Consider the following 26764-nt stretch of genomic DNA (forward strand, 5'->3'; position numbering starts at 1 on the left):
TGACTTCTGCACACAAAAATGGGTTTGTTATGTATAAAAATGTGGGTTTAATTGCAGAGATTTCACTATGCAAAAAGACAAGAAACCTAAGTCAAGTAGATAATATGTTGGCTGGATAAGATTAATACAGTGTTTCACATGTGTAATTTAATTTTTTTCTGAAAATTACTTTGCTTTTTCAGTAGATAACTGCAGCTCTCTTTGCATCACAAGATACATCACACTTTCAAATTGGATTTTTTTTCATTGCAGAAAGAGCTAATTAACTGTTATAGGTTTAAGAATAGAGTTTATACACAAGCAACTTTTGCATTGAGCTGAAGTTAGTGTTTATTTGGATAAACTTAGGACTAAATTGTTTCAACATATTGGTGATTTGGGTTGCACTTTTTCCGACTTTTTTAGCAGGAAATGAAGATAACAATCCAACAGATAATTATATTGGTACTATAATATAGTACCAATATATAGTATATAGAATGTACTATAGGGTTTGTAAGGAAGGAATGTGACTTGACACAAACACAGATCAGCAACAGGATGTACCGATACAGTTTTTTTATCTGTATTTTTAGTAACTGCATGGCCTACGTTTTTAAGTTCCTGTGAACAATTTACTTCTCTTGTCTATTTTGTTAATACAAATAAAAATGTGCCATCTTCATATCCATTCTTTTCATCATCTCAGCATTCTCCCATTGTTCAAGGTGACTTTAAATGGCTATGGCTTTTCTGCAGGCTTAGATGATATGAAAAAAATGAAAGGTATGATTTTGCTGTACAAGTTCAGTGCCTTGATACCTCCGAGGTGGTGGTTGAAGGGCATTTAGTGGTAGGTGATTGTGGTAGATGTATCATACTGATCCGTGCTACAGTGCTCCTGTCTGAAATGTAAGGTTTACTTGTCTTCTAAACAGCAGAGAGTTCTCGTAGCTCAAATGGGATACAGCTTCTACTGGCTGTGGAAAAGTTCACAGTGGTCTGTTTTTTGGGGTCTTTCTTAGGATTTGAAGACTCTGAACTTGCTGGTTTTGGGCTCTGAAGGGCATTTCCTCTCCCATTTCAGTACCTTGACCAAGTTTACACATTTTATGTTGCATATTAAGGTTTTTTGGGTTTTAATTCTAGAATTTTGTGTTACAAGTACTACATGTATTACAAAATATTTCCAACTTTTGGGTTTTGGTTGGTTTCGTGTTTGATGTAGCATGCAGCAGATGTTTTGTAGGCTGTTCTGGATTAAACATCTCTATAGTCCTTCCAGTGCCTATGTTTCTCTGTTTCTCTCTTTGTGGGGAGCTCTGCATCATGTCTTTCTTAGCACAGAGTGAACCTAGAGGATACAAGTACATGTCTTACCCAAAAAATTTGGAAACAGAAGGTTAGCTGGTAACAGACCCTAATAGGATTTGTACGTCACATAAAAAAAAAATTGAACAGTTTTGTTGTATTGTTCCTTAACAAACCTAGACCCTTATTCATCACCCTTGTTAATATTTGTAATTCTTCCACAGAAATTTCCTTTTAATGCTTGCAAATCTTGTATTAAACAGTGCACTAACACTTCATAGTGCACCAGCACTACTCTGGTTGGTTTTTCTGACAGCAAAAGATTCTGTGTACACACAAGTATATTTCCATTTTCATTTGTTTTCTAAATGCTGCCTGTTTTTATTTTAGGCTTCCAGTGGCAACTATTATTTTATTCCATACATTGTCACACCTTGTGCTGATTACTTTTGCTGTGAAAGTGATGCCCAACGAAGAGCTTCTGAGTACATGCAGCCCAGCTGGGACAATATCCTGGGGCCGCTTTGTGTCCCACTGGTGGACAAGTTTCTCAGCCTTCTGAGGGATGTTCATGTTACATCATGGTAATGTTACAACACATACACTTCAGGAACCTTTGATTGTCTCTTTTTAGTGTTATGCAAAAAAGATACAGAATTTCTAGTAGCACTGATTTTTTTATTTTTTCACTGCGCTTAATATAGTGGTAAAAGAAGCAGCTAACTTTGCTACTTTCTGTATTCCTGTCCTGCAGCTGTTGCAGTTAACTAACCATGTTATGCTGCAATTTGATTTATGATTACTTTCCAATAAGCACAGGCAGTCCGTGGATAAGATAAAGTGCTTAAGTTTAAATTACAGTGCATGAGGTTGTAATAGGAGATAAGATCATAGCTTCTTCATAGAGCTCAAAGCCAAACACTGTCCCTTTCTGTCACCAAATAAAATATATATATATATGGCAGCAATGGGCAATCAAATATAACTTTCATGGTTTGGTTTTATTTTTAAATATTAACCTTTTGATATCACCTAATAAATGGGATATTGTTTAGCTGCTTCTACAAGGGACTCTTGGAGTTTTGAGATTGGGGCTGAAGAAGGAGGTCTCTCTCCACTGCTCACCCTGTACTCTGCAGGTGGTCTTGTTTTGTACATATTTTTGGAAAACGCTAGGAGAGACTGAGCTTCTAGATTTTAATTTTCCTGGTGTCTGAAACATGAGGTAGCGCTGAGGGCCCTTGGATTTCTTTCTGTTTCCCCATTGCCATCTCACCCAAGTGAAAGGCTTGCCTAAAAACCTCCCTTTCTCATGTGGTCCCACCCTTGGGATCCCATGAGTGACTGTGCTGTGACATCCCACCCTGAAGAGGAGGGGAGCACCCAAGATTCCCAGGTGCTCATAGTTGAAAGGAATGACAAAAGTCAGAGGGTCTGCAAAAGCTTAGAAAGTTTATTATTAGTAAACTACACACTTGGCATGGAAATTGGAATGGTAGTCCGTGACCTCCTAGTACAAGCACATGGCAGTGGGTTTTGGATAAAGGGATAGGGTGAAAGGAAAGAGAGAAAGATGAATTGAAGAGGGGGAGAGAGAAGGAAAGAGAGAAAGAGAGATCACCCATCCTGGCTCCAGTGTCAGTCCAGCTGGGGTGTCCACAGTCCTGGGGTACACATGCAGAGCAAGCACCCTGGGCTTTGTTGGGGGGGGACCATTTTATAGATAAGTTTATTTTTCTAGATAAGCACAGTTGGCCTTGGCAGTAGTAAATTTTGGTACCATTTAGTGTTTGTGTCATTGCGAAATGATGCTCTGAGCACCAGCTGTCCAAAGCTGCTTTGTCTCTGACAGTTACAACCAGGGCTGTGGTTATTTTGGGTTTGATAATTCTGTTGTGAAGTCCTACAGTAAGACCTCTCTTCTCTTTCCCATTTTCAGGCTGAAATGCCTGAGAGAGGCTTTTGTACAGCTGCAGAATTAGATACTGTTGTGGTAGATCCCTGTGAAGAGGTAGATGTAGTTAGATGATACCTCATTCCTGCCAAAAGCTTGAATAAATTTGAAGATGTTAAGTGTTCCATCATTCTTGAAAGTGAGACTCTCATTCCTAAGTCATTCGGTTACTTTTGAAAACTATTAGCCAGTATCATCATTTGGTTTGGTTTGGTAGCACAGGAAGGACTAATTATCATTAGCCTAATTATCATTAGCCTGGTGGAAGCCAATGCTGGATAGAAACATGAGACTGGTGAATTAAACTTAGCCTCCATTGACAGTAAAGCAACTATTGAAAGCTTTCCAGTAGTGCTTATTGTGACCTTGCTGCTCTGATTATATCTTATATATGTCAGGCTTAGGTGTAGGGTTTTTGCTAAGCAAGGTAGAGTGTTTTGCAAAACTCATTTGTAAACAAGAAAGGGATTGTATGCACTTGAGTATCTGTCAGATGACATCTGCTAACTTCTGAACTATAGACTCCATAACCTTCTCCAGATAAACTTTCCCCTAAGTAGTTTGTCCAGGCTCTTTATACCTACCATACTTGGTAATATAAATAAGACTTTTTATTTTACAAGAGCTCTGATGTTGCATTGCACACTGATGTTCGTGTAAATAAGATGCACTTACTGGAGGCTTTTACATAGATCCTGCCCACATTATGTATTATGTTCATCAAAGAGATTGCAACTAAATCGGCTTTTGGTGGCTAGCTTTTGTTTTAGTTTCTTTGTTTGCAAACCTCTTTCCTCCTTTCACGATAAAATAACGTACCTCCTCTTTACATCACACTGGTCTTTCCTCTCTGTAGCACTTTATTATCCCAGTTGCTGCCTTCTTTATGGTACAGAGGCAAAGTACCGTGTCTGTCATGATCAGTAATGGGGCAAAGAAATGCCCCAGTTTTCCTCTGTTGATAAAATTAACTCACAATCCTGGTTATAAACATATTGATAGAGAGCCTCACATTCTGAGGTGAGGCAAGGTGGAATATTTGTAAGTAGTTAATGAAAAATTTGGAGACATTTGATGTGCACCTTACTCTGAGGAAATGGTACTTTTTATTGGAAATATAGTCAGATTTCATAAGAAATATCCAACAGTCTTCTTCCCAGATGTCTGTCTTTCATTTCTTTAGTACGTATTATAAAGAAACACTGCTAAATGACATTAGGAAAGCTAGAGAGAAGTACCAGGGAGATGAACTGGCTAAGGAGCTGGCCAGAATTAAACTTCGTATGGATAATACTGAAGTGCTGACTTCTGACATCGTCATAAACCTGCTGCTTTCCTACAGAGATATTCAGGTATGTGCCTAAAGACTAAGGAAGATTATTTCACCATGGGACTTTCTCTCTTGTTTGTTCTTCTGTACTTCATTGTTTGTTAAACAGTGATTCAAAGGTGCCATTAAATCGGCACAATTGTTGCATTGTTTAACAGTTTGACTTGTCTGTTGAGCAATGTAAGGGACTACAGACTCTTATTTATTTTGCCTATGAACAAAAGACACAGATTAGGTGCCTTCCCGAGGTCTCTTCCATTGTTTTTAGTAATCTTTAACTTCCTTAAAAAAAATAAAAAGAACAAATTCCCTGCCAAAGCAAGGCTCTTGGTTTGCCCTTCCTTCCCTTTCCTCCTTCCCTGCCAAAGTCAGATGTATTTAGAAATGAAGAAAATGCATTTGTTGTGACCACTGTATTGGCCAGAGATACCCAAATTGAGAACTATCATTTAAAAAACCACTAATCTGCTTTTAAAATATAACTGCACCTTTTTTTTCTCAATTTTATTTTTTAAGTAAATTTTTTAAAGAAGCCTGTGTGCTGTCTTTCCAAACTGACAGTCTATGTGTTTGACATCCCTTTTAAAATGCAGTTCCAACCATTCTACAGAATTTTTTTATTCCATCGGGAGCTAAGTTGGTTATTTCATAAGTGGGTTGTGAGAGCAGTGGGTGACCACATCATCCGATGTTACCCAACTTTCCATTCTGAGATGCGCATTTTCCTGCAGCACTTTATGCAACTTCACTTTGATTGTCTCTGATGATCATTTGCATTCTTTCAAAAGGTCTGCCTTGAGAAACATACTCATCTCAAAACATGTCTTGAAGAAACAGATTAAGTAAGGTGAGGCCATTTGAGATGCCAGTAAACTGGCCTCCTCAGCAATATACATGTGGGTTAGCCCTGAGAAGCCGCAGTGATGTACAGTCGGGTGACGCACTGCAGAGTGAACTGTGCTCGAGTCTGCGATGACCCGATGAAATGTCATTCATCAAAAGTCCTTAATAAGGCTGGAAAGAGCCAGACTCATCACCTCTGCTTCCTGGTGCTGGGAGTGCAATCAGTCAAACTAGCTAGAGGCATTCAGTAATATGGGCAGTGGCACTGTGGTGAGGAAGAGGCAAGCTCTGACATGGACAGACAAAATCCCTGTTTATCCTTATGCAGCATTTGTAGCTGTTTCACTGACTCTTTTAGGAACAGTCACCTGAGAAACTGTCTTAACAGTTATGATACATTTTAGCTTCGTGGTGCTTTCCTCTGCTTTCAGTATCTTCTACTTTCATTCTTTTTTTTAATTTCAGGACTATGATGCTATGGTGAAGCTGGTAGAAACACTGGAAATGCTTCCTACCTGTGATCTGGCTGATCAACACAACATTAAATTTCATTATGCTTTTGCATTGAATCGGTAAGAATCATTGATTGAGGTTGATCTTTAAAAATAAAAAACTGTGTTTACCTATAATATTCTATTACTTTCAGCATACAGAACAGCATTAATGTTGCTCAGTATGACTGATTGAGCCTACCAGGAACAAAACACAGTCTATGCAAAACAGAATTAGCAGCTGTATCTGACCCTGCAGAATGTTAATGTGTGCTTAATTTCATTAAGAAGTATACTAGAACAGTGATCATAATCAGCAGAGAAAGTAATTAAGAGAGAAAGTAATTCATTTATTTCCTCTTGGACTCTGTAACTGAGTTTTGTTGGCAGTGGATCTCACTTAGCATTGTCAAGTCAGAGTTATTTCAGTGCTGCACAGAGCCAGTGATATGGCAGACAAGGGACACAGGATTGAGGCTTCTGGGTGCCTTGAGGCTTTGCTGGTACATCAGGTGGACACAAGCCCAATCTGAACAACAGTTGTGTGTAGGTCTGGGTTAACAAGTTGTGCTAAGGTAAGGGACAGGGATGTTTTACTTTAGACTCATCACCATTTCAGCCTTGCTGCATGTCATCTGGCTCAGAACCAGCCTGAGCTGGCTTGGATCGTAAGCAAAGCAAGCCTGGGCCTGCTTCTGAGTACGGTGCAGAAATGTACTAAAGCACTTCCTATTATATGTAGGAAAGGCAGACATTTTCATGCTGATTTCTAGTACCCTGATTCACATGGCAAGTTTTTAAACACAGCCCCTCTCCTGGATTACTGTCTTCCTCTCTGTTTTCCTTTTCGGAGCAGACCATTTGTCATCTCTCATGTCTCATATCAGAGGCTAATAATGGATGACAGGCTTGTGCTTGCTTCCAAGCTTGGGCTGTCTGAATACATCACCCTCCTGGATGCTTATTTAGGAGTCCTAGGGAGCAAAAGGCCATTCCTGTTCAAGTGTCTTCAGCTAATTAATTTGGATGTGACGCACAAACAGAGCAGAGAGTGCTCTCTTCTATACAGACATGGACTGGTTTAAGACATTTTTCCTTGTTACCTCCTAGCTGAGATTTAGGTCTGATTGTATCTTAATTTAGGCATAGAATGGAACACATCTTTAGGTATAAGTTCAGCCCAAATGTGCAACATGAATATTTTCAATATTTGTATTCACAGCTTTGGTATGCTGTGTAATTGAGGACTGGGTGTTTCAGATGTTGATGGCTGTTTGCTTCTGTCCATCGGTACACCTGGACTGGGAGGCAAGCACTGTGTAAGGACTATTTTCTAATTAGCCTTATTTACCATGACTGCAGTTACCAAGTTCTGGAAGCTTGCAAAGAAACCAAAGGGTGTGCCAAATTCTGTTCAAAACAGTAGATTTTAAACCCAAATCCAGCCATAGTGCGAGGCCAGAGCTGTGAAAACTTCAGTCTCTTTCCAGGGCACTTCTGTCTTCTCTTATATTAAAGATGAGGACAGCTGCAGTCACTATTACTTAACTCAGCATGCTGTGTTTTAACAAGCAACATATTCCAATACAATAATAAAAAAAGGCAATTAGCAGGTGAAGGGCATAACAGGGTGCAAGTAGAAAATCACTGGTAATTGTGAATAATAGCAGCCATAGGAAATTATTCCCATTGATAAACACTGGGGTATTTAAAATGTTCTGTTCTGTGATTACTCAGATTTAGTGAAAAACACATTGTGAGGCTCCTCATTTTATGTGATTGGCTTGCATGAAGCACCTGAAGTGTATATGAGGAAGAAAAAAAAGTAAAAAAGCTGTTTTTTCTTCATTGTCATATCTGTTTGCAAGCTTGTAAATTTAATTCTTGTCTCAAAGCCCAATTTAAGGTCTTGTTTTTCCCATTCAATGTTTCAAATATCAAAGATTCTGCAATCAAATTGCACGACTGAAATGTGTCTTAACTCAAAAATTAGTTTCAGGTCTTAAATCAGAATGCAAGTGCAATAACTAATAAAATTAGTTTATTATTAATTTATTAATTACATCTCATTAGTGTAAACAAAGATATTGTACATTATGATAATTAAACAATAGCATATGTGAAGACCAGTTATTTTATGAAAGGTGGTGTTTATACTACGAGAGTAAGTTGTCTCACTGACACTTCTGCAATGTGACAATGAGATCAGAGGGTTTTTTTTAATTATTGATAGCTACTTCAAGGCTAAAATCAGAAGATAAACAAGGTTCATATAGAAATAGAGTGGAAAAAAACCAGGTTACTGTTTTTGAGTATTTGTATGGGAAACATTGTCACAATTGCTTGTTTTGCTTTGATTTCTTCCCCTGTGCATTGCTCTTCAAGAAATCTGTTTGCTTATAGAGGACTTAAAAATAATCAAATGAGTAAGTCAACATGAAATATAAAGGAAACAAAGGTGGATCCCATTCAGTGAATACTTTTCATTGATAAAAGAGTTTTCTATAGTATATAGTCTTCTCCAGATAGATGGATGGAAACAAACCATACAGGGGAACATGTGAGCAAAACGCTGAAAAAGGGAAGACTATACCACCTGTTACCTACAGAGTGAGCTAAGTCTTGTCCTGGTGAAATCCATGAAATCCATTCCCACTAACTTTGTTGGACAAAGGTTTGGTTCACTGAGTGTAGTTCTGGTTCCTTAACCACGCCAGTTCTTTAAAGCTGCTTAAAAGCAGCCTGTGAAGCAGGAAGATTTTTTGTTTTAGGGATGTTTAAAACTAGGCTTCCTTATAACAACTGGAGTGGAGAGAAGGACTCAGAGAAGAGAATGGATTTGAGGGGGAAGAAAGAAACCATGAAATACAAAAAAAAAGGGGAAAAAAAGAGAATTTGAGTTTTACTGTGTGTTCTAGGTGTTATTCCAGGTGAGAGGATGTGATATGACTATGATTTCTAGATGATGTTTGAGAGCTGAGGGAGAGAAACAGCTTAGGGGTGGTCATACTGGCTCAAGGCATAGTTCTTTCTAGCTAGATTCTTATTTTTGAGAGTAGTCAATAGCACATATTTGGGAAGAGGATGATGACAGGAAAAGGCATAGTGGCAAATCTCCCTAAATATTCCAACTGCTTCCACCCACTTGTGGCTCAGCTACTTCCTGAGACAGCAGTGGTAATTTTTGTGCTTGTCAAGAAAATCTGGAAAGAGAAAAAGAGGATAGATCTGTAATATCAATAGCTATAGAGGATGCTGTGAGTATCACACAAGAGAAGAGTATGAGCACATCCTTTAGGACTTAGTGCTCAGTGGTGCACTGGCTCCCCATGGAAACAAGCAAACATGTCTCGGCAGCAGAGAGTACCTCTGGACTTCTACATCCAAGCCACAGTTCTGGTGACTGAAGTTGCCAAGTTACAGAATAGCAGCAGCTTTCCAAGAGGGAGAGCAGAGTGTGGAGATGTGGGGATGGGGCAGGAAGAGACAGAAAAAATTGTATTGTAACTGAGAGGTAGAACATTTTTAAAAAATATCAAGTTTTTTGGAAGAAGTGATATTGCTTCATTTTACAACTTGTCCTTTTGCTTCAGAGGAAAGTGTTAGAGTCGAATACCTCTCATGAATAAGAATGTTTGACTCCAGCCTTAGGCTAGGACAAAATATGGCAGCAGGATGGGGTTGGAGAGCAGCAGATCAGAACATGTGATACAAAACTGAAGTTGCACACTAACTTGATCATACCTCAGTTCTGCTTTTTCAGTATATGTGTTTATATGCACATGCTTAAAATGTATATTTATTGTGTGCTAAGCTGTTTTTTTCATCAGGTTTGTAGCCCTACAGTGATTCAGAAAGATAAAGGAGGAGTGGATAGTTGGACAGGACAGGGAGACAGATACAAGTGGCTTGTGTAGACCAGTGTGAGAAGACTTTCTGTGACTGAAGAAACATGGTAGAGTAAGCAAACAGATAAATCATGTGGCAACACTGCAATGAGCAAACTAGCAAATGGGCAAGCAAACCAGTGAGCAGTTTCGGGAGGATAAAAGTTCTCAGGCAAAACAAAACTGGCAGCAGAACACTGGGACTTATGTAGAGGAAGTGATATTGGAGGCTATAAAGGTGCCCTGTGGGACAACTTTTTTTTAAGAAAAAAATCTTTACAGTGATTTCTGTCTGAAAAACCTTCATTTGAATTTTTTCTCCTAATCCTAATAGTTTAGTTTCTTTTTAAATACAGCTTAAAACTTCACACAGTACCGAAGATTAGTGTACTGGCTATTTGCAAAAGACATTGTGATGGTTTTAATTTTGTAATTCCTAGCATTTTCCCTGGGGGAATGTTGGCAATTTTTTATCGAGCACTAGAATGTTTTCTTAATTGCCCTGGTTTTTAGAAGTTAATTGCAGATCTCTTCCTTCACTGGCAGTACTTTTGCAGTTATCATGTTCAGATAATTTAGACTGATTTTTCTCTGTTCAGTTTCTGTGCAAGTTTTCACAAGGCAAGGTTTGTAGGGAGAGAAGTAAAAATGTGCTAACAAAGAAAACAGTGAGGAAAAATAATAGTATGAGCAGTTCTCCCAAGGCATGTGCTTTGTTTTAATACAGTTGCTAAATAAATTGTAGTAGTAGTCCTTTTTTTCCCTAGCCCTTTGACCATTAAAATATATTTTTAAAGGTAAAACTGTATTTTGAAAGAATTTGCAGATTGTGATTAATGATTTTAAAAACTGCTCCCCCTAAACCCAAATAAACTATGAAGTGTAGCTCATATTTTCACTGGGTGTGTATGCAGACTTCTTTAAGGTGGGATGCATCTTATCCCAGGTGTGGAGAGGCTAACAGATTGTATGTTGAAGAGCACCATTTAAAATTGCCTATTTAGAAATTATATTTCATTCCTAAAGTGAATTGTTTATGTCATATCATGAGGGACATTTGTATTGCAGTGTAAGCTGGCCTGTAACTAAGCAGCAGTAAAATGAACTAGCAGGGTCCTTTCTATAATGGTCTTTTGGGATTCTGCTCTGGCTTATAAAACTTCTTATTCAGGGAATTTGCTTTGCAGAATCAGTCTCTCCTGGTGCACCAACTTACTCCATAAAGAGAACGTTTTCTACCTTCCTTCTCATGCCTGTACATCATCATATGCAGTAATTCAGCTTTCCCCGTTCGGAGAGGCTGTAGCATCTCCATCCTTGGAGGTTTAATAGATTCAGCTTTTCAGACAAAGCCAAGGCTGCTGTGGTCTAGTTCTGGGAGATGGACCTGCTCTTAGAAGGTCATCTATTAGATGACCTCCAGAAGTCTCCTCCATCATGCATTTTTGTGATTTGCTCTACTGTGGCTTTAAATGGGGGCTGGGGAGCAAGGGAAAATTAATATAGTTGAGATTGGGTAAAAAAAAAATAGAAGTCTCTGCTACAGCCGTGAGGGTTTAAGGTAATCTCTTCTACTCTATTGGTAATACCACAGACCTGTTTCAAGTCACCTTGAAACAAATTACAAGTTGTCAGGCATACAGATCTGACAAAGTGTGGGGTCTGAAATAAAAAATGAGAATCTATCTTGGTCGAGCATAACATATTCTGCATAAAATCCAACAGTACATTTTCATAGCGATTTAGAGAATTTGCTTGTAGCCTAAACAATGTGGTCTTTCTGTTGTTTTTTTTTTTTTCTTGGTTTGATCTCTCTTTTTGGGATTTAGAAAGTGATAACTGTTCCTAAACTTGTAAATTACTATAATTGGTACGCTGGATTTGTATTGCCCAATGGGCATCAAATTCTGCTGCTGTGAAAAACAAGAGTTTAATATAAAGATACCTAAACTGTTATGTTTAGTGATATCCTGTTAGATGAGTGTATACTTACCATGTGCTAAATTTTGTTGAATTTAATTATTTTTAATGATAATTTTTTCCTTATCTTATAAGAGATAGAAGTCTTTCATTTTGAGTCCTCTGGCACACTGGTTTTTTAGGGCTTGGTCTTTTGAAATGCTGCAGCTATTGTATTTGGTGTGTACAGGTTCATCCTTTGACCAGAAATGTTGATCTGCGCAGTGTCCCATTTTAAGCAGTCTTGCTTTGTGTGTTGTATTTTTCCTTTAAAGTTATGCTTTTTTCAATGAGTACATAACACCTCTTTATATTAACATTAAATAATTATCCTGTTCTCATACAAGGCGAGTTGAGTTGAAGTTTGTCTTGTGTGTGAAGCAGTGATTTTTAAATTTTCTTTTTCTGTGCTGAAGTGCTCTAAGTTAGGTATTAGTTGTGCATTTCTTGTTTTCAGCAGAATTTTGAATACATGCCAGCTTCTGTGACCACATTACACAAGACCAGGGAGCTGCTGGACTTTCATTTTAGGGCCTAATTTTGTTCTAAGCTCTGTTTACTGAACTTTCTCTGTCTTCATATTAACAATAGTAAAACTTTTGTACTCTTAGTGAAAGAATCTGCTTTGTTCAGAACAGGTGTGGTAAGAGGACGCTGAGCTGTGCGATGGATTTACCTCCACGCTTTTTAACTTCTGTTTATTTCTTGTAAAACTGAAAAACAATACTAACTTTCCCCTTGTGTGCTCATTAGAGAAGACTGGTATTAAGTTCAGAGCAGTTAGTCTGAAGAAAAAATACTTAAAAAAATATTCAAGTACTCACTGTGAAAGTTTATACTCTGCCAGTGACATCAAAGGCAGGATAAAGCCTGCACAACTAGCTACAAATCTGTTTAATCTTATTAGATGTTCTCCATCACATAACATGTACAGAAGCCTGAATTTTGCTACAGATGTGTTGTTACTGGTCTTACTGCGTCAGCTAACCTAAGGAACTGAGCTACTTCACAGTACATATTAATCCCTTTGGGACATGCAAGTAATAAATTTACCAGAAAACATTATCTGCTACTGGTATTGCTGACAAAGTAGTCATAGTCCTTGTACGCCTGTTCATGGATACCTAGGTAGGGATTGGAAAATGGTAAACAGTTCTGAAAAGAGGTTGGTAAATATTTTAAATCTCTCTAGTGATTAAAAAAAGTCTTGAAGAGGTTATTAAACTCTTAAGCTGTGTTTGCGTTACTCTTGCAAATAGACATTTTTGTTTGTTATAAGTGACTTTTTGCAGTAAACATTGAATTCTTACTTAGAAAAACAGGAAAGTAAATGGAGACGAAAATTCTCATTATTTAATAATAACAAGGAATGGAAATGTTATTTAATCACTGTTTTCTTGCTGATGCCGTTGTTAAATATTTTTCAAAAGAAGCTGTATAACAACTGTTTGTTTTCCAAATCTTTTTCTACTCTGAATAATTTTTGATGAAGAAAGAAATACAGTTCAGTTTCACCCTGTAATTCTTGTTGTAGTTCCAAAGCTCCATATTGAGCTGCATCATTCTTTTGACTAAAATTGGACTGACTGGGTTTCTTCTGGACTTAGTTGATATTTCCTGGTATTGTTTCTGGATCAAGATTACAAATCTTGGACATAGCTGAATGATCTGTCAGGTTGAATGCTTAATATGGCCATTTTTGTTAAGTATATTGTCAGGAACAAACACTAAACAAGCTCTTGTTTCTCATTGCAGGATGTGTAGGGTCTGTCTGCCTGTATGAAAAGGAATCAAGTAGATGGCAGATTTTTCTCATAGAGGAGTTCTGGCCTTAAATCAGTTCTTACGTAAGCCAGAAGTAGAGCCCCATGATAGGAGAATACATTTGGTTTTTATCAGTCAACCAATAATCACACATCAGTCTAAATAAAGTCATCTCTATATATAGTCAAGTCTGTATATAGTAATGATGGATAGCTGTAGGATAAACAAGGGATAATGTTATTTGCCCATCTTGCAGTTACTGTTTCAGATCTGAACTCATTTATTTTATTCTCTGTGTTTGATTTCAGAAGAAATAATGCAGGTGACAGAGAGAAGGCACTACAAGTTATGCTTCAAGTTCTACAGACGTGTGATCACCCTGCTCCAGATATGTTTTGCTTATGTGGGAGGATCTACAAGGATATGTTTCTTGATTCTGACTGTAAAGATACCAATAGTCGAGATCGTGCCATTGAATGGTAACAGAAATAAACCCCACAAAAATATCTGTTTTAAAACATTTTCAGACTTTTGCTTATGGTTTTGAAAAGCAGGGCTGTTGAAGATCAGTTGTTCTACTTATGTTTTTTTTTTCAGAGTCCTGACTTCCAGATCTTTGGATGCGTATTTCCTTTCTTCTCTTTATAAACTGTCATGGATGTAGAATGATACACTTAATTTATTGGGGTGATGATGATTCACCTATGTCTTTGTAGAGAATAAATGCAATTAATCTGCTTCAAGGCCAAAATGAAGTACGAGTGAGATCATAGGATTTACATTGGTCCTCTGTGCAAGGATGTTTTCTGTGCTGGATTCCCAGGAAATGCAATGATCTGTATATAAGGAAACATATTGATAAACTGTAATATGAATTTTCGTAAGACAGTAAGGCTTGAATATGCACTCATAGTGTGCATTTAGGTATGTTTGTGTCATCATACAAACTACTGCTGATACAAGAATGTTAACAACATGGGTTTGTACTGTAACTCTGAAATATCCCCCCTCTCCTTTTCTTCCCCATGGAAGCTTCAGGTGGATCTCTTCATCCTGCACCAGCTGGTGCCATGCGTTCAGCCTTGGTCAGCTGGGTCTCAGTGATCTTTAATGAATGTGAAACTTTAAAGCAAAGGGCAGCCTTTTTTAAAAAGTTGCACTGAGGACTAATATTTTCGTTGCTTTTCTTCTATAAATAATATAGTAAAATTAGGTTCTATTGCATTCAAGAGTTTTGTAGTAACCAATTCGTTTTACTTTCACGAAAGTACACAAGCTGACAGGACATAAAGCTAAGCAGAATGTTTTCTTTCTCACGCTAAGATGAAAAGCTGCTTTCTTTCAAGTGCTCTTTGTAGAATACCATTGGTGCCAACTAGCCATATAGTCCTTACAATAAATTAATCTTAAAATACCTACCAAAACTTTGCAGTATTTCAGTTCTTCTAAACAGTGAGATATGAGTTCTTGACTCTTCTCTGCAGGTATCGCAAAGGATTTGAACTCCAGTCAACTCTATATTCTGGAATTAACCTCGCAGTTTTGCTGCTTGTTGCAGGACAACAGTTTGAAAGCTCAATGGAACTGAGAAAAATAGGTAAATATCCACACACAGTGCCACAGACAAGTTTTCTGCCTCTCTCCCTGTGAAGAAAACAAAATAGTGATGGGTTGCATAGAGAAAAAGGTGGTTTAGGCTTTTTAGTGGTGTGTCCTGGATGGCAGTCTAAAACACAGGGATCTTGAAGAACCACTTTCCTTCTTGCTGCCTTGGAGCAGCTTTCTAGTAATGTGGCCCATCTAAATGGACCCAGAGACTGGAAAAGAACAGAGAAGGACCACCTTCAGTGCTGTCTATAAACTGCCTTTACTGCACCGCAGAGATTATCCCATTGCACCGCCAACAGAGGACAAACGCAGGAAGGGACAGCATGGCCCAGTTCTCCTCAGGGATGCTGGGGAAGGATCCACAGAGTTTCTGTTGTCATTGAATTGAGAGATCCACAGAAAGTATCACCTGGAAGGGTCTACCAGGACAGTTACTAGTTGTCTGCCCATAGTCACATCTTCCGCTAAAACACACCACTGTACATCTACAAAGAAATCATATGATAGAAACAGATATGCAGTTCTTCTGAGGAAGATAATATTTGAACATTATATTTGGAATCAAATCCTGCCTGAAATGCATATTTGAACCTTAATGGTTAAAAGTGCAAAGGTGACTTTAAATCACTTCCCTGACCTTACTCTGGGGGTGGATCTTTTAGCCATGGATCGCTTGCAGTAAATGCAGATCTTGATGACACATATTTGTGCATCTTACACTGAGAATCAGGAGGCAGATAGCCCAGACTGATAGCACAAGAGGTTTTTTAGCACTGTGTGTGTGGGGAGTTCTGACTGTCTGAACTGTATTGGGGGTGTTATTTGCAGATCCAGCCTCTGTGTTGGCCAATGTTGTTTTCTGGGGAAAACTCGCTCCATTTTATTTTCATCAGTAAGGCTTAATCAAGTCTTAAATTAGTCTTTTACTGATACACATCCGTAAAAACACTATTTAGTGTTTTACTGATAGAAAAATATGGTTTTTAATTGAAATTTTACAGGTGTACGGTTAAACAGTTTATTGGGAAGAAAAGGAAGCCTAGAAAAAATGAACAATTACTGGGATGTGGGACAGTTCTTCAGTGTGAGCATGCTGGCTAATGATGTTGGTAAAGCAGTACAAGCAGCAGAGAAACTTTTTAAGCTGAAACCTCCAGTGTGGTATGTGGTAGAAGGCTGTAGCTCAAGTATACAACTGTGGGGAAATACACAAATTTGAAAAACATTGCAGTCACATAGATAACTGGATTTTTCTATCATAGATTGTTTGTAACTCTTACTTCATACTCTGTTCTTTTATTATGGGAAGGAAGGGGGAAGGTAAGAAATTAAGTTGCCCATCATTGTTGGATTTATATCCCATTGAGGAAGATCTTTTATAAGAAAGAGTTTGGAAATTAGTAATGATTCATGTGAAGCAATTGTGAAAAGATTGTGAAACCATTGTTTTCAGAATTTAGCTAGCTGCTGCTTCCCTCCCCCACCATCTTCTATCTTATCATATTCTGTCTAATCACTGTGTAACTACTCACATAACTACACCCTTTTGCAAAAAGCTATTGTTCTTGAACATCCATGTGAGCTTATGACTTAAAGTTTTGTCTAAATTTGCTATTCTTTCCAGAAATCTGTAAAAATCATCGCTATAATTTCCATTATGATAGCTTTTAAAGTACATTTAATTTTGCAGTTAATTTTTTTGATGTCTAAGTCAGTTAAGTGGTTTTAAAATCTGGTCAAAATTTGTTTTCTCTCTGTTAATTTACTAATTCAATATCTTCTAGGTACTTGAAATCATTAGTTCAGAATCTGTTGTTAATTGAGCGTTTCAAGAAACTCACCATAGAACATTCTCCTAGACAAGAAAGGTTGACTTTCTGGCTAGATATAATTTTTGAGGCAACGAAAGAAACAACTAATGGACTGAGATTTCCAGTAAGATGTTATGTCCAAACAAGTTTTGTATGTTTTATGTTTCTGGATAGGATATTACAAGAACTGAAGACTCTAAACACAATACTTACAAACTTAACTGCCTGTTATTTCGTTGCATGAACCAAACCCCTGTATTCTGTTAATCTTTATGCTGTAAAAAAATTTAACCCAACACCCTTAAAGTATTCTAAGAAATACTTTTAAGACTCCTATAACAAATTGTGATAATACTATTCTGTTGTACATAAGAACACAGACTTTACCTGCCTTGTCTGCCCTTCTGTCTCCCTTGAAAATTTTTTAGGCCTGACATGAAGATTACCCATTACCTGTATCAGAGCATCTGAAGCTACTGTAGCGTATTAGCTGCTGGTTTATTAAAGAAAAATGTTCTCTCTCCTCAGGTTTTGGTGATAGAACCAACTAAAGTCTACCAGCCTGCCTATGTTTCAATCAACAATGAAGCAGATGAGAGATCTCTGTCTTTGTGGCATGTGTCTCCCCCAGAAATGGTAAAACTGTCAGCAGATGTGTTAAGTCTACTGTGATTCATTGTGCTTAAAGTTACTTTTTTACATGTAGATTTTGGAGTACTTGGCAATAATTTAAAGTTTGCTACATTTCTGTGAAGCACAAGCCTCAGTATATCTTTTGTGCAGATTTACAGAGAAATTAAAAGGAGGGAATATGATTAGAACTGAGGTGATTTTGACCTCTAGTTCAGATTTAACTTTTCTTGACCATGTCTCCTAGAATTGCTTGGGTTATTCAGTCTGCTCCTAATATTTCTTATTAGAATTGTGTGATTTTTATTAAGATGCAACTCAAAGTTAGATAAAAAGTATAGATAAAGCCCAATATTGTGTTTAATGTTTTAGACATATTAAACTTTTACAGTTATAGTATTGGAAACTAGAAAAAATGTCAACCTGTGACAAATAAGTGTCAAGAAATAAAATACTCCGTGTCTTGGATTATTGGATAAGGCACAGGGAGTTAGGAAAGGAGTAGGCACAGTTATGGACAGTGTAAGCTCTTAAAAATGAGAAATAATTTCAGTTTCAATTGAAAAACTTGATATCTGCAATGTATTTTGATGCCCCTTCTTAATATCAGAGCAACACAGGTGAAGAATAGACTAAAAACGTAGAGAGTCAAAGTGTGGAAAAGAAGCATATTGGAGTAAGACGAGACCACATAATTACCTGGGTCTGTGAACAGTTTTTCCAGAACACTGTTCTACTTCTCTGTTTCAGGTGAATGTGTCTGACACAGCTTTGCTTTATGGAACAAATTTTTAGTGCATATATGGCATTGCTAAATAAAATGCAGCTATTAGCTATGGATTTGTGGAGGGCTACAGTCCTAGACACAGGCTGTCCTTCCTCTGTTTTGCCCTCCAGTGTGCTCCCCGGGCCAAAGCTGTTGGCTCGAGACCTCTGAGGGAGATGTATGAATATGAGCCTTTGAACCTAGATAAGAGTAGGGCATAGTCTGCTCCATGTTTAATATGAAATATTGATGTATTAAGTCAAAACACAATGTTTGGTAAATTGTACTTTGCAATTTATTCTTCAAATTTAATTTTACATGAGGAAATACAGCCTCTATTTCCACCCTGTGCCATTTGTGTTAAATTTTTTCTCAAGTGAGTAAAACAGCAATGTATGTATAACTTCTTTACCCATATATCAATCTTATTTCAAATTGGGGGGAGAAGAAAGAAAGAAAAAGAGACGTGTTAGAAGAACATTCTTTTGCTTACCATGTTGTGACTTTGTTTTCAATAATAACTCAAGGATTATAGCTCTTTGTTCTTTACAGAAACAGATTCATGAATGGAATTTTACAGCTTCTTCCATTAGAGGAATAAGGTTGGTATGTCAGAAAACAGTCGTGTCTTTTTGTACATATTTTGTATTTCCCTCAGTGGGAAATCTGGATTCTACCTTAAATCTTTGCTTTGCATTGCCTGTTATAAAAGCTTGTTCTGTCCAACCTGCCTTGAAATGTCAACACAGAAGAGTTTGCCTTTCAATGCAAGGACAGAGCTATACGTTTCTCCGGGAATACTCATCTAAGAGGAGTGTGTGGACATGTGTATTCTCTGGTAGACTTCCCTGTTTCCAATCATGTAACTCATTTTTATATATTTTTCTAAACTTTTCAGTGAAGTTACTGCCATTTCTGCATTTAAAAACTTGGAGGACAGAAGGAAAGAAAAGCCCTTAGCTCTTCTCACTTCCTTCCATAAGTGAAAGAAGATTTTGTTTGTTTTCCTTTAAGGAAAGGAAACCATGTTATCTGTTTTCTGTTTGGAATTCAGAAATGCAACTTGGATTGTTAGAGAAATATTAAATGAGGCATGGACATAGTTTGTGCTAAGGACAGAAAAGACTTCTTGAGCTGGAAGGAGACTACTAGTCGAGTTTCTCAAGGACTAGTCTTTAAATAGTTAAAATAGTTCCATTTTGTGATGCCTAGATTAATGGAAACACTAGGCATGACTAAATGGGTCAAAATATTAGTGCCAAAGAAGATTAAGTACAGCAGAATATCACATAGAAAAACAGGATTGTTCTGAGAGGATAGAAAATGTTCGCATTTGATATTAACAACTACAAAATACATGACGACACTTAGAAGCTGCCTTATATAAAGTTGGGCCACTTTGCTGCCAGAAAGGTGAGAACCAGAACACTAGGAGAGAAAACAAAATGAAACCTGTTTGCTCTCTGTCTGAATTATGCAGGCTGCAGCTAAGAACCAGAGGAGCTGTAAGTACAGGGAACGCAAGGTGGACTTTTGCCTTCTCTCTGAGTTCCTGAGTCACTGCATTGGTGGATCTGACCTTTCTTGGGACATAAATGACTGTTGTCTGGGGCTACTTGTGTGAGTGCATAAGCCTAAGTGCTTGAAAAAGTTTCTGATTCAAGTACAGGCATAAATTCAGGATAGCTAATGAGTTCTGTAGTTCTGAAAGTAAAGGGCTTCTAGGCTATGATCTTTACCCAAAGCCACCTGAGTTTTAGGTCCCGTGTTTGTCTTCCCTGAACTTGTATAATTTGCCTAAGCAAATAAGCTCAGTGAAGAAGTATTTCTCTGAATAATGTGAGTGGTGGTTGCTATGAAAGCCTACAGTTGTGGATTTGGACATAGATTCTACCATAACTCCAGTATTTTCTTCTAAAAAGAAACAGGATTAGGTTTAAATGTGATATTTTATTCTACTACTTCAATGCAAGTGGATGGGAAGTTGTCATTACTGAAGTCTGTGGAGCTGATTGAGCATAACTCAGCATGAAGTTTCTGTACCATATTAATTACCTTCAGTCAACACAATGTACAGAAATTAATCTTTGAGAAAGACAACTTTAATCAAATGGAAGCAAGCAACTAATTTCATTTGCTTTGATTTTTAATCACTTCTGGGGATTATAAAGCTCAAAGAGGCAGTCTTTTTAAAATTTATTAGATGTTTGCTTTGTATGTGACAACTTAAAACTTCTATATTTTTGAAATTGCATTAGTTTTAGAAAAAAAATATGTTCACATAAGATCTATCAAAACCCTTAAATTGTATTTATGCTAAACAGCTCACCTTACATACCACATACATGACACTGTTCATAATGCAGTATTGTTACTTAGATAGTGTCTTGTCTATCCTGTATTTGCCCTTGGAAGAATCATCTTGCTTTGTCACTTAGTTCTCGTATGTGTCTTGTTAGGCTAGAAACCACTATATCAGAATGAACTACAGAATGGCAAAGTGTATTTTCACATATTTCTATAAAAGTCTTCTGGCAAAATTCTCATGTTTTGGAACATTTTCCATGTGCTTAATGATGCTTCAACAAGTTGGTCTTGTAACATGCAGCAACTTTACTATAGTCTACTGTCATTTTACCTAACTGGCTCAACAGAATATAAGCAAAATTGAAGAGTTTGACTTTACAGATCGTGCAAGAATCCAAGAAATTTTAATAATTTGATGCAAAAAAATACCTTTAACAAGCATAACAACTCGGCATGGTGTAGCATAATACTGAAGTGCAAGTGTTTGGAATAAGAAATTAATTTGTAGATTTACTTTCATATTGATATTGTCTTTTGACACTTCACTTTTCAGTGCATTTAGATGAGATATATATATAGCACTGACAAGACAGGATATGCGATAAATAATCCCTTTGTCAGAATTATTGCTGCAGTTTGGAGTAAATATTGGTCATTCTGACACTTGTTCATCAGTAGTAAGGCCATAAAAAGTATACACTGAGGAAAATCTGCTAACTGTTGGTATTTCCCAGTTCAGTTTTAATGTAGGAGCAATGGAATAAAAAGCTGAAATACTTTTCAAGGTTAAAAGAAAGGCTTTCTGGATAGCTGAATTAGTGTCAAAACAATTCACTTTCCATTGAAGTGTTATCAAATACCAAGAAATCTGACAGAACTGTGGAAAAATGGAAGTGGAGGTGAACAACAAACTGAGCTCAGTACACTTCAGATAAACTAGTATTTTACTGAAGTAAGCAGTAGCTTATTTATCAAATTGGAGGTAGGATTATAGAATATATAAACAAACTCAAAACTCCTAGTTATAAAGAAAATACATATAATCTGCCTCGCTGAGATAATTAACTGTGAAAAAGATGTTTCTTAAGTGTTCGTAATTCAAAAAAGTTAACTTACTTCTTCTAATAGTTACATCCAAAATAATACTTTCTTAATGTGAATTTTACAGCATTTCCAAGTTTGATGAACGATGTTGTTTTCTATATGTCCATGACAACTCTGATGACTTTCAGATCTACTTTTCTACAGAAATCCAGTGTAGTAGGTGAGTTCAGTTTGTGTGAGTGTTGCGTGCCTGATCTACGTTCTAAATAGAACTGATTTAGAAAAGGTTGAAAGATGACATTTTTGCTTGACAAAATTATTTCTTCACTTACTTTCTCTCAGTGAAGAAGCATTGAGCTAAACACAGTGATGTTTAAAGTGATGATGTCCCATTACACTTGTCTGATTCTAATTAGTTTATCTCCAAGTCACGTGGTCTGAGAAAAGGCTTACCTAACTTATTCTAATTTATAACTGTTATCTTATTTTTGTGTATCTTGACCATGTCATGTAAGTTTCTACTTTGTTTTAGGTTCCCTTATGTGCCTGTTTAGTTTGATTTAAGAGCAACTAGATATAATAAAAAATTCTAACTTATATTGTATCACAGATCTGTGTTACTGTTGCACCTGAGGTATTTACTGATCATATGTTTTCTCTAAACAGTAAGCAGGCTAACTGAATTTCAGGCCTAAATCTTTACAAACCAAATTCTTCCTTATGACTGATATTTTCATATAAACCTTCTGAATGATGTAGGAGTGAGTTGTTAATACACTTAGTATTTGGAGTTGAATGCTATATTCACTTTTATTGCAGTAATTACTATTTGTATATTACATGGAACAAACTTCAGCTAAAGAAAATTACTAGTTTTGTAGAGTGTGTTGCATAAAGCATAGGAAACTCTAAAATAATGTTACCTCCTCAGTCTTAATTTGGCATTGCAATTTGTGTGTTATGAGACATGGTTGCATTTTTTTATGCCTTATTCAGTGCACTACAGGAGTCTTTCAGAGATGTGTCTTTCTTAGTAAAAGAGATGTGAATGTTTTATAATAATTTTTAATAATTGTACCATGTGTTATAGAATTTGGAAAACAGCTAGTGGCTCAGGTGGGGAACTAGAGGAAAATGTTCCTGTACTTAAGGATCTCCACCCCAGAGAACTAGAAATTAGTTAAAACTCTGTTCTTCTAAACATGTTACTACTTTTATACTTTTGGCTTTCTGAATGTCTGACAAGAAACCACAACATCTGATTTTCAGAAGTACTGAGTAATCACACTTGCAACCAAAAGTGTACAGCAAAAGTATTTGAGTATTGGATCTACCAAGCTTTTACTATACAATTACAATAGCAAGCAACTGTTGAGTCCTGCTACAGCAAATAAAATAATTTGATAAATAATGAGGCTTTTCAGTGTGTTTTTGATGTTCTTCATCATTTAAAATGGGAAAAATATGGAGAAAGTAATGAAAGAAACCTATGAACATGCTAATCACTTTATTAGCTTGAAAGCAAAGCCCACCTTGTGAAGAATCTGTTTAATCTTTCAAAAGGATATTCTTCTTTGATCCTGTGCTGTTTATTGCTTTTTTTAGATTCTGTGGTTTGGTGAAAGAAATTTTGTCTGATGGAGTTGGCAGTACTTTGGAACTAGAAGGAGAAATAGATGGAGACACATTGGAGGTACGTCAACGATAAAAGATCTGGAGCTTGTTCTCAGTCTTCCCTGTACTTTCATATCAGTATACTAGAAAGATAAAAAATAGCATTTAAACTCTTTAATTGCATACAAAATTTAAACTCCTACAAAATTATTTGCATGTGAAATTTGCATTCATTTGAAAAAAGCCACATTTTTGATGAAGTGGGCCTGTTACTACTGTAAAATGTATAAATCCCTAATGAAGTGTGTTACTGAGTATGTATTTTGTTGCAAACAATCTATAGATGAGAATTAACTGATATCAGCTGGCTTAAAAAAAAAAGATAAAATACCAAATAAATTCTAGGAAAAAGGTACTTCAGTTTTTCTAGCTGTTACCTGATACCGTTACTGCTGCGGGTCATTTCATCTGACAGGCTTCAGTCCCAGAGATTTGCAGATATTTAGGATCAGATTAATACATTGTACTTTTTTCTTATCACTGTAACACCTATATTAGGAACCCAGTAGCTGTAGGCTTTCTTTATAATCAGTGGGGGAAAAAAACCCCAACCAACTTGGAAAAGGTTATTCACATATTATGTGGGCTCAGGTTAGGGTAGGTGAATCCATGTCTTCATAAGACAGTACCTCATAGCAGATGTTCAGATTTGTAGCACTGAGTACATATCCTGTGCTTCTTTTTATTTGTCTTGAAATCTGAAAAGCCACCACAAAAAGTAGGTTGTAAGTTTTATTTGTGGTCAAGCAAATTTAGTCAATCTGATTAATGAGTGTGAAAACCCTACTGTGGTTTGTTTGAGCTGAGTATCTTTCTGATTGTGTCTCATGCCAGCAACTCTCTCAAGCTTATGATTCAGAGCAGCTCTTCATGGTAGCAAACCTTTTGTAGTACCTGAGGCTTCAGAAGAGGTTTAAGAAAGTAGAAGACCCTCTACTGTACCACTGAATGTAATTGCATATGGTGAGGAAGATGAGATTTTGCACTGGAGTTTCTGCATAGTGGCCACAGAATTTTTCCTCAAGTGAAAAGGACAGATATTCACATCTGTTAAGCCCAGCTTAATACATACATTTGTGGTCTGACATAGGATCAGGGCTCTGCCTTGGTAAAGACAGGGTGGTATCTATAGCTGCAGATTTTACATTACATACTTATGTACATAGCTAATAGCAGGACAGTCTCCAAACACCACAGTCTGTTCAGCTGTATAATAGTCTTTCAGAGGAAGTGAGTTCACCATGGCTTGAGCCTTTTAAAAACTGAACTGAAAAAATCACTTGACAATGCACAGCAGGAAACACTCCTGCATGAATGAATGGCATATGGAGATATGACTGCAGAAATTAATTTTAAATATTTAAGCTATATCATTCTACATATCTTGAAGTTTTCACAATTGTACCTTGTACTTGCTTACTGTCTTAGGTTAGGACATTAAAGTGGAAATCAAGATATAGAAGGGGAGAATTAATTAGTTTAGTGTATAAATGAGCTAAGACACTAACGTCTTCCTGCAACCTGAGATCTTACATTTTAGAAGAGACAACATGGAAAATGCAGCTTTGTATGATCTTGATGGGCTTAACCAGCACAGAGAAAGCAGAAGTTCTTACTGTTAATAAAACAACTGTTTATATTTGGGGAAGAGGAAGAAATAACATCCAGCACAGTCTGGGAGAAGAAAATCAAATTTCAGTTAGAATCCTTATGAGAATGTTGTTGCAAGGGGTTGTATATTTTGTGTATAGTCTAGTCCTACAGCTAACAAGTATTTTGAAGACTGAATGTGGAAGTCCTGTCTGCCTTAGGGTATTCACTTCTCTGTATTGATACTGAAGAAGTTCCTGTCACTTTAAGAGTACCTGATGTACCTCAAGTAGGATATCCTGGAGATCACTTCTGCCCTTCCACATTTGTGCAGAAGGTCAGCTATGAACACTTGTTTACTTATACTCAGTGTTTGGATTGCACATCCAGTGGATCACATATTCAGACTTTTGGCAAACAACAGTGATTTATTCAATCTTTGTAGCTGTTGGAACAAGAAGAGGCAAATGTAAAGTGGCATCAGGTATATACAAGTCTATTAAACTGTCTACTAACTAGCATTGAATTATAAATCCCAATGATTTTCATGTATCATGGGACCCAGACTGGAGAACATAGGTTTCTCCACAGTGATTACAGGGTTGGCTTAGAATCAGTCTGTTGCAGATGGGGTTGCTGTCAATCTTAGATTCTGCAATGTGACTGCTACCTTTTTTCTGCACAGTTTTATGTCATGTGATAGCTGTGAAAGCTGGATATGCTCCTACCAAAGAACCCATCAAGTTTTGCATATGGCATTTTGGGTCAGTTATGCCTCTCGTATAATAAGATTATGTTGTGAACTGTGAAGGGCTGAAATATGGTAAATGGAACCCTACCAAAGCTGTGCTAGCTCGAGTTTGGTTCCACTAAGCAGATATATGCTGTTAGGATAAACGACAGATGGGTTTCCTTTAGCACATTCCATACAGCAGCATGAAACTTGACATCCTTGCTGAGGTGAAGAGGGGGAATGTCAGTGAGAAATGGATATTGCAATAACAGAGCTGCAGTATGGACTGGGAAGACACTTCAAGGAAATAGATCCCAAGGCTGTATTCTGTATCGGAGAGTCTCATTGGACAAAGCAGAAAAAGTGATCATTGACAGAAATTTCAGTAGTTATGGCTATTGTAAAAAAAGTTTGTTGTTTGGGTGCTTTTTAATAGAGAATTTATATGAAGCCAGAGATAATACCCTGCAGTTTTCCCATATGAGACATGCTCTTGAATGTGGGAAGATATTAGTGGAGGTCTATTTACTCCTGATAATATCTGTCTGATTCCTTTCTTAACTCTTTGCAAAAGTGCTTTTTCAATATCCTTTATCAGTTCCCTGATTTAAATCACAGATGTGCTGCTTAACCCAGCTTCCATAAGAAATTTGGTTTTATGTAGTGTCTACTTTCATTGAGCAACATTCACTGACCTTTATAGTAGGAGAGCTCTGTGACAAGATCACTGTATGGGACAAGACCATGAGGTGGTGTAAATTAGTGTAGCTTTACTGCAGTCAGTGAACCAGCACTGAGTTATTCAGCTGGAAATAGGACCCAGCATGTTTCTGCAGCAGTGGAAAACACCACTTCATATATTTAATCATTTTTTGAGAAGATGAACTTTTTTTTTGCCTACTGGAAAAGCTCATAATGAGGGGGGAGTATGTCAGAAATAATTTTACTGTGGCTAAGCTCAAATGAGAATTATGGGTTGTGTTCTGTATATTTATATATTCTGAAGGCTCTGTCAGCAGTTTGTAGAGATGATACTTTTTGACAGCACTGTTCCATTGAGTTTGGTTTGGTGTTGTGTTCCTT

The 26764-nt window shown here is 37.0% G+C and overlaps 1 protein-coding gene across 2 annotated transcripts in view; it reads left to right on the plus strand.

Moving 5' to 3' along the window:
• Positions 1 to 26764, plus strand: part of MAP3K15 (mitogen-activated protein kinase kinase kinase 15) — an 83166-nt gene that overhangs the window by 36619 nt on the left and 19783 nt on the right. For both annotated transcript variants that reach the window (XM_027738247.2, XM_039377988.1), the window contains exons 4-14: positions 1681 to 1874; positions 4428 to 4596; positions 5883 to 5989; positions 13827 to 13997; positions 15003 to 15115; positions 16128 to 16287; positions 16911 to 17061; positions 17466 to 17573; positions 18886 to 18935; positions 21809 to 21904; positions 23290 to 23377. In XM_027738247.2, coding sequence (XP_027594048.1) covers positions 1681 to 1874; positions 4428 to 4596; positions 5883 to 5989; positions 13827 to 13997; positions 15003 to 15115; positions 16128 to 16287; positions 16911 to 17061; positions 17466 to 17573; positions 18886 to 18935; positions 21809 to 21904; positions 23290 to 23377 — 1407 coding nt within the window. The remainder of the gene's footprint in view (positions 1 to 1680; positions 1875 to 4427; positions 4597 to 5882; positions 5990 to 13826; positions 13998 to 15002; positions 15116 to 16127; positions 16288 to 16910; positions 17062 to 17465; positions 17574 to 18885; positions 18936 to 21808; positions 21905 to 23289; positions 23378 to 26764) is intronic.

Source organism: Pipra filicauda, unplaced genomic scaffold, assembly GCF_003945595.2.
Source record: "Pipra filicauda isolate LSUMZ 115617 unplaced genomic scaffold, ASM394559v2 scaffold12_size5214236_pilon, whole genome shotgun sequence".
Lineage (NCBI taxonomy): Eukaryota > Metazoa > Chordata > Aves > Passeriformes > Pipridae > Pipra > Pipra filicauda.